Source organism: Pieris brassicae, chromosome 8 (genome assembly GCF_905147105.1).
Source record: "Pieris brassicae chromosome 8, ilPieBrab1.1, whole genome shotgun sequence".
NCBI lineage: Eukaryota > Metazoa > Arthropoda > Insecta > Lepidoptera > Pieridae > Pieris > Pieris brassicae.
In genome coordinates, this window is record NC_059672.1 from 16407552 (window position 1) to 16422411 (window position 14860).

General features: G+C 33.9%; 3 protein-coding genes across 3 annotated transcripts; 1 reads left to right on the forward strand and 2 right to left on the reverse strand.

The window, feature by feature from the left end:
- The first annotated feature begins 34 nt into the window (after positions 1 to 34).
- LOC123713146 (tubulin-folding cofactor B) lies at positions 35 to 4105 on the forward strand. Its single transcript, XM_045666681.1, has 5 exons — positions 35 to 344; positions 837 to 1036; positions 1513 to 1656; positions 2984 to 3142; positions 3307 to 4105. Exons 1-5 carry the CDS (start codon positions 222 to 224, stop codon positions 3422 to 3424), a joined length of 744 nt encoding a protein of 247 aa, XP_045522637.1. The 5' UTR covers positions 35 to 221; the 3' UTR covers positions 3425 to 4105.
- Positions 4106 to 4378: 273 nt separating this feature from the next.
- On the reverse strand, positions 4379 to 8803 carry LOC123713147 (pleiotropic regulator 1). The gene is made up of 8 exons (XM_045666682.1): positions 8492 to 8803; positions 8153 to 8277; positions 7584 to 7805; positions 6668 to 6754; positions 6397 to 6482; positions 5892 to 6086; positions 5193 to 5513; positions 4379 to 4593 (listed from the first exon to the last, which is right to left on the reverse strand). Exons 1-8 carry the CDS (start codon positions 8605 to 8607, stop codon positions 4402 to 4404), a joined length of 1344 nt encoding a protein of 447 aa, XP_045522638.1. The 5' UTR covers positions 8608 to 8803; the 3' UTR covers positions 4379 to 4401.
- Positions 8804 to 9876: 1073 nt separating this feature from the next.
- Positions 9877 to 12579, reverse strand: LOC123713202. Its single transcript, XM_045666762.1, has 4 exons — positions 12392 to 12579; positions 11807 to 12009; positions 11547 to 11652; positions 9877 to 11000 (listed from the first exon to the last, which is right to left on the reverse strand). Coding segments are annotated over exons 1-4 (783 nt in total). The 5' UTR covers positions 12394 to 12579; the 3' UTR covers positions 9877 to 10528.
- Positions 12580 to 14860: the final 2281 nt, after the last annotated feature.

Genomic DNA, 14860 nt, shown 5'->3' on the forward strand with positions numbered 1-14860 from the left:
GTTATCTGTATTTATTATCCAGTCTAGTTGTCAACTTACTATTCATATTTAATATTTGCTATTGAATTTTAAGGATATTTTATTATAGCGTATTGGCATGAACATTAGTACATCAACAGCTTTATTGAATAAATGACCAAATAATAAATTTCATATTTTATGACTAAATAATATTTTAGTTTGGTTTGATTTTCAAGTTGGTCGCAGCGTGTTTCAAAAAAATGGAAGGTGTTCATGTTTTAACACAAGACTTTATAAATGTGCATATTACTAAATCCGATAATGAAGGTGTTCCTCCTATTGAACGGAGGTTTAACAAAGGTATAACAGTGTTGGATTTTAAGGTAAATAAGTTGTTTCCGTAACTGGTAATGTCTCTTAAAAATATAGAACTAACATTTTGTACATGTAAAAATAAATTCTTACCACTATTTTTTTTGAAAGCGTTATAAAAAAACGTATTCTATTCCTAGGTGTCAATAGACTGCAGTAAGCCCAAGTTTCGCCGGCATTTTTACCTTCTGCCCCATTAAAAAAAATACATATTATTTATAATTTGTTTACTTTGCAGTTTGCTCTTCCTTGCTGTTGACTTGTGTAAGATTAAATAGCGCTTTGGCAAAAATATATTAAGCACTCAGTGATTGCTATCTGAAAAGTAATGTTCTAGTTAAAAACCAGAATTTCTTAAAAAATATTATTTTAATTTTCATTGTTGTTGAGAACTATCATCTTTACTGTGATCAGTTAATTACTATTTGAAAAGGGAAGAATAAGAATTCTGATTCTCTTAACCTGGAACCATATAAGAATAATTTTTGTATTTTCTAATATAGACTAAACTGGAACTGGTTACTGGAGGAACAGCAAGTACCATGAAACTGAAAGTGTATGACAACAAGAACAACTTTTTATGTGATATTGACAATGATACAGCTCTGCTTGGGTCTTATCCAATTGATGATGGCATGAGGATCCATGTCATTGACAAGTTTGCCTTGGTTCAAGATTTTGATGATACTGATAGTGCAGAAAGGTAAAAATAGTAGTGAAATAATATTACAATTACAGTGTTAACTCTATATAACAACAGTCAAGGTACTTTGCATATTTTAGCATTAAAAAGAGTTATTAAATGGAAAGAAGAAAAGGAAAAGGTTTATTTCAGACTAGTGTTAGTAATAACATAAAAAACAATTCTTCTTTGAATGTTATTATTAGTTATTTAGGTCTGACATCTTTTGCTGCACCAGTAATTTAGATGTATTTTTACTCATATCTTGCTATATTAGGGCATCTTCCTGATTAAGTGCGAGGAAGCAATCCCATATTGTAAACAACAAAAAAATATTGTCTTAGAAAGTTCGTTGTTTGTTTGTCGAAATTCGAGTTTATTACGAGCGACAGAATAACATACCTAGTTCCGCAGTTTAACTAATTTCAGCAACTTAAAGTTATTTAGAATTTACATAATACCATAAAATTTTAGTTTTACATATACAAATGTTTAAGGTTCAAGTTATCAGAAGAAGAATATGAAAAAAAGAGTGATACACTCAGATCATTTCTACAAAAAAATAAGCTTGGGAAATATAATGCAGAAGAGATGGCTAAGATGAAAGAGCAGCAGGAAAAAGAGTTAGAGGAAGAAGCAAAGTAAGTTTAATAAGTATTATTCTGACATTTATATATTGCCATGTATTTTTAATAGAACAGAGATGAAAAGTAAAGATTTTCAATATCTATGATTAAGGTAAGTTTTAAAAATATACAATATATTCACTTCGTCTGTCGAAGACCAGAAGAGATCGGAGCGGCCGCGAGTTGTTAGAACTGCAAAAGCTGTTAATGCAGTTAAAGCCAGAATTCGTCGAAAGCCCCATTAGGAAGCAAAAATTCTAAACGCGAGAAATGAACATTCCCGATAGGACTCTGTCACGTATTATAAAACAAGACCTGAATCTCGGTGCTTATCGTTATTATACAGGACATGCCCCAAATCAATCTTTACTATTAAAGAGAGTGAATCGATCAAAATGCCGCGATACGCAGATGAAAAGTAAAGAGATATCCTCTTTACCTAGGCGCGACAGACAGCCCCCTGTTCAGCGCAGAGGAATCAGTCACCCACGTAGTCCTGGGATGCGAGGCTGTGACTAAACAACGTGCAGAAATCCTCGGAACAGTTAGGACGCTCCGTGAAGCCTGCGATGTACCCAGGAGGCTTCTGTGCTTTTGGAAGGAGTTAGGCTGGCTTAGTTAGCCAGGACTTTACGCACAATGGACCTACTGAGCGTCTAAGTGCGGAAACTGAGTCCACACATACATACATACAACCTCTTTACCTATGAAAACATTTTCACGATTGAAGAACAAAATGATGCAGTCTACGCTCACAGTTCTAAAGCCGCTCAAGTGGTCGGAAAGGTACAGGGTGGTCTTCCTCTGCATTGTTTGGTGGATCGTTATAAAACTACATTTTTGTAAAAAAGGAGTGAAAACTTCAGCCAAAATGTAAACAGTCTTGGATCATGCTGCGAAACCTCTCAGCAATACACTTAAAAAATATACCGTGACTATATAGCAGGATTCTGCACCTGGTCACAACGTTCCGGGCTTTTTAAGAGCGGAAGACTGGCCCTCATCAAGCCCAGACCTTTAGTCTTCAAATTATGGTCAGTTTTAGACGACATGGCCTGCTCTTAACGAAAAGGCGACATTAAGTCTTAAAGAATCTTTGGAACAAGCAGTATCGAACTTTCGCCTGAAAACGGTGCGTAAATTTAGAACAGATTAAAGGTCTGTTTAAAAGCCAAAGGTTGCAATTTTAAATAGATTATTGATTTATTTTTTCCTTAGACTTGAATAAATAAGATAACATTACTTTAATTAAATCGCATTTTCATTTGGAACAGAACTTATGGCTGGACTAGCTAAATGTAGTCAATTTATATCTGCAGAGTTAATATTAAGATATCAACAGGTTAGCTGAGTCAGTCTTAGTTGGTGCAAGGTGTGAGGTACGAGTACCATCCCAGCCTACTCGGAGAGCTACTGTTCGCTACAATGGACCATTGGAAGGAACAAAAGGCTTGTGGATTGGTGTACAATATGATGAACCTAGAGGAAAGAATGATGGATCGTAAGTACTTTCTATAATTTTTAGAAGTGACTTGACAACCATCTAAAGGTTGTTAATAAGCCTATAGAAGAATATGATCTCACTAAATACTAATTAAGGCGCTAAATTTTAATCTAACATTTAAATAATTGGTGGTGAAAAAATATGTTTTTTTTTTATTGCAGAGTCAATGGTAAAAGATACTTCACTTGTCCACCCAAGTATGGAGGTTTTGTAAAACCAGTTTATGTCACTGTGGGAGACTTCCCTGAAGAGTCATTTGATCTAGAAGATGAAATATGATCTGAAATCTAATGTACCACTTAATGCTTCTTGAAATTGATTTGCGTGCAAAGTAAAATATAATTGCTTATATCTAATCATGAATTGGATGGATCATTAGTAAAAGGGACATAGTTTGTAACTAATACATAAAATGTATTAAGTGCGATATTACCGTGTGCGATATTTGTACAAGTTTTTTATATGTAGCACAAATAGGCTTTGGCGAAATGACGTCTTTAAGGCCCCTTGTACGGAGATCAATATGATATAAAGATGGGAGACTGAGGACTAAAAATATTTTAGTGGATGAATGCATTCATTATATTCGTAATGTTTTTTTTTATATTAGATCTTAACTACTAGATTTTTTATTTATTTAAAGTAGTCTTTATATTTGTAAAAAAACTCAGACAATATCGTGATTTATTTTTTATTATTAGATTTCTGACTAATACTTTTATATTATTGCACCAAACAATTGAGCTTTTATTTAGTTTTCTTTAACATTCCAATTTGTTCTTTATACCTATACAAAGTGGTTTGTTAATAAAAAAAGTTGTTCATGCAGGAATTATTCTGAATAATTAATCAAGGAGCTACAGAATTCCCAAACCGCTAACCCTAAATACATTGTAAAAAAGCTAAGCATCTGCTTAGTACAAGTAACGGGCTAATAAATTATAATTTTATTTAAGAAAGTGTTTTATTTCTACTTATCGCTCTTGTCCATCCTTAACATTAAAAGTTGCTAGCTATATTGATTCTTTATGATTTATCTATATTGATAAATATCTTAAAATATGCTGGCAGAAGTCTTTGTTTGTAAAGGGCAAAACATACCTATATTCTCGTCTCTGGTAATCAATAAAGCACCTGAATTATAATTTCGCATCCTTGGCATGAACAACATTGCACTGATTATATGTCACAAATATTATTGTGTAATTTTTATAGCAATGAAAGAAGTAAAAATCAATTATACGAAAAATATTTATTTAAAACTTTCGTCGTTTCAAAATCTCCGGCCGCCAATTAATAGGATGTGTTTCTTCAGAGGCCGTGTCGTCTTCTTTGTAGATTTTGATAGTTTTATCCGCTTCTGTTGTGATGAGACGGGAGCCTGAGTGATCAAAGGTCATTGCAAATATTCCTGCTTCAGAATCCATTGACCCTGGTTGTACAGCAGCCTGAAATAATAATAAATAGTAAAGAAATAATAAATAAAGATATAGTATTGTCTTTGGTTAACATAGCTTTTACACATTGAAGGAAAACAATTTCACCACGTGTTGAGCGTGACCACGCATGCTGTAAAGCACGCGAAACGTCGGAAAATTTTAAAATTATGTAAAATAATTATAAGTTTATAATAATACAAATAGCTTTAATCCGGTTAAAAAATTGTTTTCTTTCAAATAAAGATATTTTATGAGACAGGATGATATTACTATCAGAATACAAAAATTTCACATAAACAAATATGTAAATACTTAGTTGAGGTTTTTTTTTAAATACATTGTTCATCACTTATATATGCATTTTTGATAAACATGTAACTGTGCAATGACTTGTAATTCTGTAGTGTCATAATAACAAAGAAAAATATTAGATTATGTTTTGTTTAATTATCTATAGTAAAAACATAACGTATTATTATATAAGTCCAAAAATCAACATGTGTCAGAAGCATATGGTTGATCATCTACTTGCCTATTAAGAAAAAGTTATGACAAAACAGATAAAGAAATCTGAGGCCAAGGGTTATAGAATAATTTTTTTTGCTTACTTGCAATCTTTGGAAGTTATAACCGGTTCTCCAATCCCACAAATACATGGTCCCGTTATCGCCTCCACTAACTAAGACCCCTTCAGGGTTGACTGCCATACAATTAACTATGGCATTATGCCCGGACAGGTTTTGAATAAACTTTCCTTCTGGGCATTTCCATTGCTTTATATTATCCGGTGAAGCTGATGCAAACGTGTTCAATGTAGGGTGTATGACTATAGAACGGACAGATTTTTTATGGTTTGTAAGTGTGCAGAGGGATTTTCCAGCTGCTAAGTCCCAGAGGCGAATTGTCGAGTCATGGGAACCAGTAATGATCTGAAATATAACATGTTACTTAAACATTTAAAATACAAATATATTCAGTATTGCTTCATATCATATTTATTTCATATTATAATTAAAAAGAACAAGATCCATAGCCTAAAATAGGCCGAAGGATGAATACTGTTGAATTTTTTGTGTTGCGAAGTGATCCAAACGGAAAGGTTGAAATTTTAGAAATATAATTCAGAACAACTAATCAGTTTGTCTAAATAGAGAGTACAGAGTATTTACAATAAATTGTATTTGTTTTTTGAACAGGATGCACACCAGTTGTTAAGTGACAACGCCACCCATGGACGAACAGAATGCTTGCTCGTCCATTCAGGCAACGGTACGCTCTTTTGTTAAAGGAACCTAAGTATAAATTACCTGTGGCTCAGAAGCTTGACACACAAGCGAGGCGACAGTATCCGTGTGTCCAGTAAGTGTGTGTACATTAGCCTTCGTCCGCATATCCCAAACACGGGCTGTGCCATCCCGACCAGCTGATAGCAGTACGTCGATAGTCGGGTGAAGCGCTAATGTGTACACGGCCGATAGATGGCCGTGGTAGTGACGTATTACCTAAATAGATAAACCGTTAAAATGTGTAAAAAGACTGTTAAATAGAGAACCACCGTAGCGGTTTTGCAAACTTAAATAATTGTATTAAATATTGTGTAATACTTGTTTTACAAAAAAAAATCATATTAAGAATCAAGCTGATTACTGTCAAACTATAATGATGTAACTGACAACATCTCATGACGTTTGTCTTACTACAAAAACTCAATTCAAGAATGTTCTTGATTTATGTTAATAAATGTACCAACGCATTCTTTAGGAGCAACTGGAAAGCTACAAGCACTGGAAAACTATTTAATGCAAACCATACCTTATTATATTCTAGATCCCAACATTTAACTTGTCTGTCCTCTCCACAGCTGAAAAGATATGGGTGCCTCGCTGATACTTCAAGACCTAAAAAAGATTTCAATATAAAGTTATGAAATCAAATGAGTAAAGGAAAAATGACATTCTATAATTTAACTGAAAAGCAGTAATATTTGCTTTGCTTAAAAATATTTACCTAAGATTGATGTGGCTTTATTAACAAATCCTATCTATCTAAGGTTGCCATTGTATTAAAATGAAACAAAACAAACCTCTAACAGTACTGACATGTCCAGTTAGTGATACCTTCAATTTTCCACTTGCTAAATCCCAAATCTTTATCACTCTGTCTGCGGCTCCTGTAAATAATACCAAAATCAACACTATATTGTATAATGTTGAGGTAAACGCATCATATTTTATATACACATACAGTAAAACTCGCTTAAGACGATTTCTCAGGGACCCTACCAAAAACGCGTCTTAAAAGAGAAAGCATATTGTATGGGATAGGAAAAATAAAACATACTACATACATTATGTATTATGTTCTAATTTTAGTATATATATATAGGTATTAAATTATACATTTATGAATTATATTAAATATATATGGTAATTATAATTACATTATTTAAAATAATCACTTATTTTTCAATCACTGTTTGACAGAAAGATTTTGATGCATTAGCAATTAAAAGATTTTCAACATAATTCAACTTTTACAGTGAACTTTGATCCAAAGTAGGTAGCTACATAGCATCTTAAATCAATAACTGATAATAAGATCTTCAATTGATTGAATTTCGTACGGTGCTATATTGTCATCAATGGAAGAATATCCAGGAAAACCCTGGAGTATCTCGGGTTCTTCACGTAAGGGCGGAGCTTCTGGGAGCTCCCCTGGAGTATCTCGGGTTCTTCACGTAAGGGCGGAGCTTCTGGGGGCTCGCGTGAGAGCGCTCAGTTAGACCTCTCTTCTCGGGCTTGGGCGTATTAAACGGGATGATGAATTGTATTAAGCATTAAGAAATGTATGAAAATATGTCTCAAGTTGCAGAGACTGTGTGTATGTGTATGTGTACATTAAAACTTCTGATATGAAAGTACTAACTGTGTGTGTCTTGGGAGGTTATTGTAATGTTTTAAAAGATATTCATGTAATTTGTAAAAATATACACTACATACCTGTAGCAAACCATTCATTTCCTGGTTCAACAGCAACACATCTCACCCACCCTAAGTGTCCAGAAATAACTCTGCAAAGTTTCCATGGAGCATGCCATTTCGGTTTTGGCATTACTGGTGCTTTACGGGGCAATGGAGTAATAGCTGTGCTTGTTGGAGCAGCAGGTCCTGTGTATGGCAACATTGCTCCATCTGATGCTAGGGCTGCTGATTCTGCTATTTCTACAAAGGTAATTATTATTTTAGTATTTTAAAACTCCTAATTTCACTTCTTTAGGAGGCCCAAAATAGGTTGTGATAGAGAAACATACAGGCCCTAAGTGGCTGTGTGTATTATTAGGCAAATTGATCAAAATGTATTTGATATTTCTATTTGCTTTTTTGTTCAGTGTTCTACTAAACCCAGACAATTGATCACCAGTAAGGTTACTGACATGTTTTTATATTTGTTTTAACTATTTAGGCTAAATAAACTTTATTTAAAATATAAAATATTATATCTTAAATAATAGGAAACAAAAATATACAAATAATTCATGCATGAAACTTTCATTTTTTATTAAAAATACCTGTGTCATGTGGAGTTTCTGGCCGGCTCATTGCTTCCCTCTCTTTCATAGCCTGTGCTTTTTGTACTGCAGACATAACAAGCCCATAACTATCTCTACTCTTAGTAACTTTCAAAATATTTTCACTGTAATAAAAAAGCCATTTGAGCCAACATTTCAATTAGATATTTAATGTTAGTTAGATTATTTGAATTACTTAAGATACACCAATCATTCTTATAAATTAAAACCATTAAAATATAATAACAGTAGGCAATAAAACACGAAAATATATAATATTAATTTAGTGTTAGTTATAACCTGCAGAGCTAAAATAATAACAATACAAAAAGTACTAACGCTTTATCATCAATTGGTGGAAGCATTCCTTGGTTTGAGAGGAACATGTCGTGTGATCGTTTTAAGGATCTAAACACTAATGTGTGTACCGAATGTTTTATTACATCGTCACTCATTTTGAGCTTAAAATATTTATCAGTTTATAAAAAGCTCAATCGGTAAAGACCACACATAAAAAGTTTTTCTTTGGTTGTTCTTTAAGTGAACGAAAATGAATCAATTTATTTTCAATTCAAATATGTTTTTGAATAACACTGATATAATAAACACAAACCAATTCAGTGTTAAATTTCTAAAACAGATTTCCCTATACCAGTGTTGCCAGGTGATCTCAGCGACGTACCCCTAGACTAAGTTTATTTCCCCTCAGAAATCCCCTAGGATGCATGCACCAAGCCGATGGTGGCATGGGCTACATGGGAAATGAAAGGCATTATGCAAAGTATCTGTAATAGAAAATAGACTGACAGGTTTAAGTTTTATTCGGTTTTTGATTAAACGAATATACATTTAGTACGGTTAACCACACGCATCATATTGTTACGATGTGTTCGTACTTCAATTTAGTTCCAAAATCAGGAACGTGATATACAATAGCAAAAAAAATGTATTTGGCGAGTTTTTGAAATTTCCTCTAATAAACCCACATATATTCTTTCCCCCTATTCTGCCCCTTACTCAGTTGAGAAACCCCGAAATCCCCTAATCTGGCAACACTGCCCTATACTTATATTACTCTTTGAACAGAATTATCATAGAGCAAAAATGTAATATTAAATTTGTCAGAAGTCATCGTTAGACTGTTATTACCACAGAGAAAGTAAAGTAGTCACGATTACAAGTATTCACTGCGAAAGTTTCTATTCTGTAACTTATCCCGAATAAGATATTTTTTTTTCCAAACCTATTACAGGTACCAGTCAAGAGTAATAATTTGTTTGATTGACTAAGCGCTAAGTTGGAACCTGATATCTTTATGCCGAATTAAAACATCTAGCCCTGAATTATAGGTAAAATGTTGACTCAATATACATCATAGATATTATATTATTATATGAACAAATAAATAATTCCAACAGTATTTGTAGTTCGTTGCCAGTACTTCACTAGACAGAAATTAAAACACATACGCTTCTTTGTCATTTGAGTTGTTTGGCACAAGTGAGCCGGTTAAATATTATCTATAAACCGAACGCGATGACTGGGGTAATAAATATATAATTGATCTCATAATTTAATATTAAATTTAACTGTGGTTCAATTTTGCGATAACATGTTCTACGGTTCTTTAATAATTCATATACATTTTAGTCCAGCAAAACATACTTTTTTAAAGTGGTTAAAGTTTATTAAAAATTACTATTTCATCTAATTTACATCGACGTAAAAATAAATACAAAATAAATAAATACCTGGCTATTTACACAATAATAATTCACATATACTTATAGCTAGTTACACGTTTAAATATTATTTGTTCTTACAACAGTCAAATAGCATTACTTGTTAGTAGATACCTACTTACTTATCTAGCAAACAATATATATTATAAGCCAGCGTGACTAGTTGAAAATTAGACTAGGGTGTTAACTTACATTAATTATTATTATTACATTAATAATATATCTATATAATATAACCTATAATGTTGCCAGTGCTGATTGGTTCCTTTTTGCTAGCAGCCAGTTGGCAAGATCCACATATATTCAGCAGCGTTGAAAATGCTTAGGTTAAGTGTTATAATAATTGCTATTTATTGTTGTGGTTGATGAATGTGTTGCAAAAAAAATACATACTTATTTACTTATGCATAAGGAAAAGTATTTTTTTCTTCAGATAATCGAAATAAAATAATCTAATGTAACAAAATACAAATATTTTCGCCAAAGATGTCGTCATTATGATTTTTATATAAAAAAAAAGTGAGAAATAAGAGATCAAAGACATTTAGACAAGTCTATCAACATTAGAATCGATGGACCATTCATAGTCGATGTCGGTTGAATCGGCGACGGAAAAGACCGCGCCATTTTCGGTTCAGATAGCCGATTTTTCAGAGTTATTTGCATCACTTACACGGCGGGAATGTGGCGGCCGTCTTAACGTTCTAGGCTGTAAATTTAATGGCGGCAAATTGGGCCTTTCAATTCTGGTAGGAGATGAAACTAGTGGTCTATTTCCCCGACGAAGTGTATCCATACCATTCCTGAAGTATTCTTCGGTTCTATCGGAGTAACTTTCGATTAATGGAGCAGGGTCTTCGTACTCGACGGTGTAATGTCTAGTGATGGCTAAATCTTCTGGCGGTCCAAGTTTGTATAGAGGTGGTTCGACACATTCATAATGATGGTCCTCAGTTTCGTCGTGTGGGTAGGTATCGGCGACGAAGTGTCGAGTTCCTCTTGGCGTGAGGGCAGCCCACAATACTCGGGAGTCAAGGGCAGCACTACCATAGAGCGCATTGGATCCGCTCGTTTTACCCGTTCCGCTTTTACAGCCTCCGCGTGCTCTGTTTAGAAATAAGGATTTTATAAACAGGTAGTAATTAAAATTTTATACACATAAACTGGTTTCGAAACACGACGAACACTATCAACTATTTCCAAATGACATTTTTTTTCAAAACATATATCTTAGAAAATATCTTTAAATAATGTATTGCTTACACTATACATATTAATAGAATGTCTTAAAAAAGATTTTAAGACATTAAGTGCGTGCTCCTATTTCACTATGTCTCCTGTTGATAGAGGACATCTTTGTTTTTTATTTATTGTATTATTAATAAGTAACTATTAATTCCTTAAGAAGTCACGTGAAACTTGGTGTAATGGTTGCAGCTCCTTACAAACATTGTGTAAAACAAAAAACTTTGCAATTAAAAAGAATGGCGGAGTGGTACGCCCTTGATTTGAGAAATGGCAGTAAATGTAAAATTAGTAGGATTTAAGTTGGATTTCTCTTTCAAGTCACCTTAAATCATAAGTGTACATTGTGTTACCTATATGAATAAATGATTTTGAGTTTGACTATGATATAGTACAGCAGAACTTACTCTCTACATTTCAGTAAAAAAATCGCCAAAACTGCAGCAATACAGAGGACTGCAATACAGCAAGTAATAAGCACCAGGAACCATGTATCGTCAGACGCAGCTGGTTCTGAAAAAGAATCACTAAAATTATTGATGTAATAATATTTAATATTATATTGCTTTTAAAAAAATTTCATTGAAACAACACCGAGTCTCCCTAAGTCACATTCAGTCTCAACATCTGTCAAATGCATTAATATAATTTTTAAGCAAAAACATACCATGTCGTGGTAACTCGTGGTACTCAACTCCGGGAAACATTGAGTTGTCTTCGTTATTGAGCAGTGGGGGACACTTGGAAGCCCTGCAGGGTGGCGTCAAATTGGCCATGTTGGCGAGGAAGGCCGGTAGAGGCGGTGGAGGCATATGCATAATTGAATCCGGCGGTGGGCCAAGGGACAGACATTCTGCCCCACACGACATCCTATAGAATAAAAATACTAGTAGAAGGTAGGATAGTAAATGAGCTAGATGCTCATCTGATTTATGAGTACTACCGATATACAAAATATAATTGGTTTTCTGTACGCGTTAAAGCCTTCCGTCGTGCGATTTTGTTTTTTGCTTTCATTCCATTCATCGCTCTTTTCTATTCTAGCTTACCTATATTTTCACCAAGATTTTTAAAAATCCATTATTATAACTAACACTTAGAATTAAAATTTAAGGATTTTGTTTTAGTCGAAATAAATAAATAGGATTTTATTTTAAAGTATAATATCAGAGGAATATAATATATACATATTTATATTCCTCTGATATTTTAGTAAAATAATACGAATGACTAAAGTAATAAAAGTACTTACATTTGTAGTATTTAGTATTTTTTTACACAAAGCACAATGACGCTGTACTTATTTTGTAACACTTGAATTTTGGTCCATGAGGGATAAGAGCGCATGCGCTGTTACCTACCGAGTTTACAGATTACAAGAACCGTAGTGCAAAAAAGAAGTAAACACCTATCCAATTCCTTTTTAATACAACATACTACAATGGACGACCTTCCGAACAAGCAATGGATTTCTACAAGCGCAAAAAGATCTATGATGATAATATTTGGATTGTATTTTAGTACGGGGTTAATTATTGATCCGCGCAAGCGCGGGAAGTTGTGTCTCCCCTTATAGAGGGGTGAAACGAAACTTATTTACCGTTGGTCGTCCCTTTCTTATATAGGGCTCTAGTGTTTCATATGAAAAGGATACCAAATGGCGTCCACTTAATTTTAAGTAAAATATGAGTAGGTACTATTTCTTACATACTTTAATAATTTAGATATTTTTAGAACTTTATTGGTTTCAAGTCCATTATTTCTACAAAGCGATTATCCTTATTTTGATTTTACATTTTTTAGTTGTTTGCAGCTCCACTTATACAACTTGACAGAAGACGATTATTTTATCAATAATTAAATTAATCAATTCGAGTAAGAAGTACCTACTTACGGCCGCATTGTATACTCAATCCCAAATAAATTTTTACTACTAGAGATTGATATTTCAATCCATTTTACTCATAAAATACTTTTCAATAACCGATCCATGGATCGATAGTCAATCGATGGCGATGCTGAATTATACCTAAATTATCTATGTAGATTAAAAATATATAAATTGAAAAAAAAAATTGTGCTATTTCAAATTTAGAAGTGAGCGATAGGTCTTTGGTGCTACGATATACTATTCGGCTACGACGTAGGCTCGCATTTTTTACACAGCCAATTGCTGCGCCAGCGTAAACGCAAGAAGTATAGTGCTAGTATCTTTAAAAAATCTATTGTGCTACCTATATTGATGTGATTAAGTAATGAGTTACTAATTATGGAATTATTGAATCCATATGCGATGTTATATGAAAAATAGTTATAAAATGGAGTTTCGTAAGTCATACAGCATGGCATGTGATTTATATATATATATCAAACAAACTGGCTGCATTTCTAGTGTCTATACTATATATAGCAATAGCCCAAGTTCAAACCGGATGTCTAGTAATTAATTAATCAAAGCCGCGGCCACAGCCGGTGCAAAACAAACGTGACAGGCTAGGCTTTGGCTATGACGTCAAAAAGATGGCTGCCCCATTGATAAAGCGTCATGGATGTTGGAGCGAGGCGCGCAAACTCAGTTTCGCGTTATACAACCATTGATAGATTGTGATATGCGGTCTTTACAGTCTCAGATTCGACGTTGGCCGGAAAATCGTATTGCTGGATAGATAAAAGCTTGCAGTAATCTTATTTGAACATTTATCTTTGTTTTAAGAGGCAAACGAGATCGCTTAGAATGCGGCTATCATTAAAATTGAATTTGAAACGAACTACCAATCTGATTATTGCCAAAATGTAACACAAGTACACATGTTTTTAACCAGTGTCCTGTAAAACTGCAAAACTAGCGAGTCTAACTGTATTGCAGACCTTCAGAGAATAGTACGCTCTTTTCTTGAAGGCTCCTAAGTCGTATCAGCCCGGAAATACCTTAAAAGCGCTGTGTGTGGAACGCTAGGCGTCGAGAGGGACTGGATAGAATTTTTGATTCTGCCTCGAAGTCCGATGATGGAATTCATCCGTAGGTATTAGTCCGAACAATTCTTTAGATCTCCTGATAAATACGGTAGAAGATTCTAAGGGAAAGGAAAAGGATTATGACGATTGGAAATAGCAGGGTCGTCGACGATTCTAGCCGCGTAGTTGACGATTCGAGCTGGGAACCTAGAGGTGACAATGTGGTCACATATTGCGCTTTATACAGTTGCAATAGAGACAGACGCCTTATTGAGCATAAGCTTACAACTTACAATCTTTTGAGGCTAATTTTAACCTAATTAAATTTAAGGCTTTCCCTCCAAATAGCCGCGACCTGAACGTCGCTGATACTGGCTGACGCTGTAGGAGAATGTCTTTAAATAATGGGGATTCGACGAAGGGATTTTTTTTGCGGAGACTCTGCTGACTTTCCGCGTCACTATTTAAAACAGTGCGTGTGTTTCACAAATTGAACCCAGAAACTCCGTTTTATAATAAATGGTAACGTTTCAGTCCTAGGAAATTTTATGCTCCATCATAGGAAAATTTATACATAGGTATACCTTGAGAATCTATGCAAACAGATAGTTCAGAATCCCATGTAATATAGTCCCTGCAAATCATAGTACATATAAGTCTCCTCTTCTTCCTTATAATAAAGTCTCTTCCGTGTCAGGACAGTAAAATTTATGTAAAAAAATGTAAACATAACATGGCAAAATGAAAAGTCTTTGTATCTAAATGA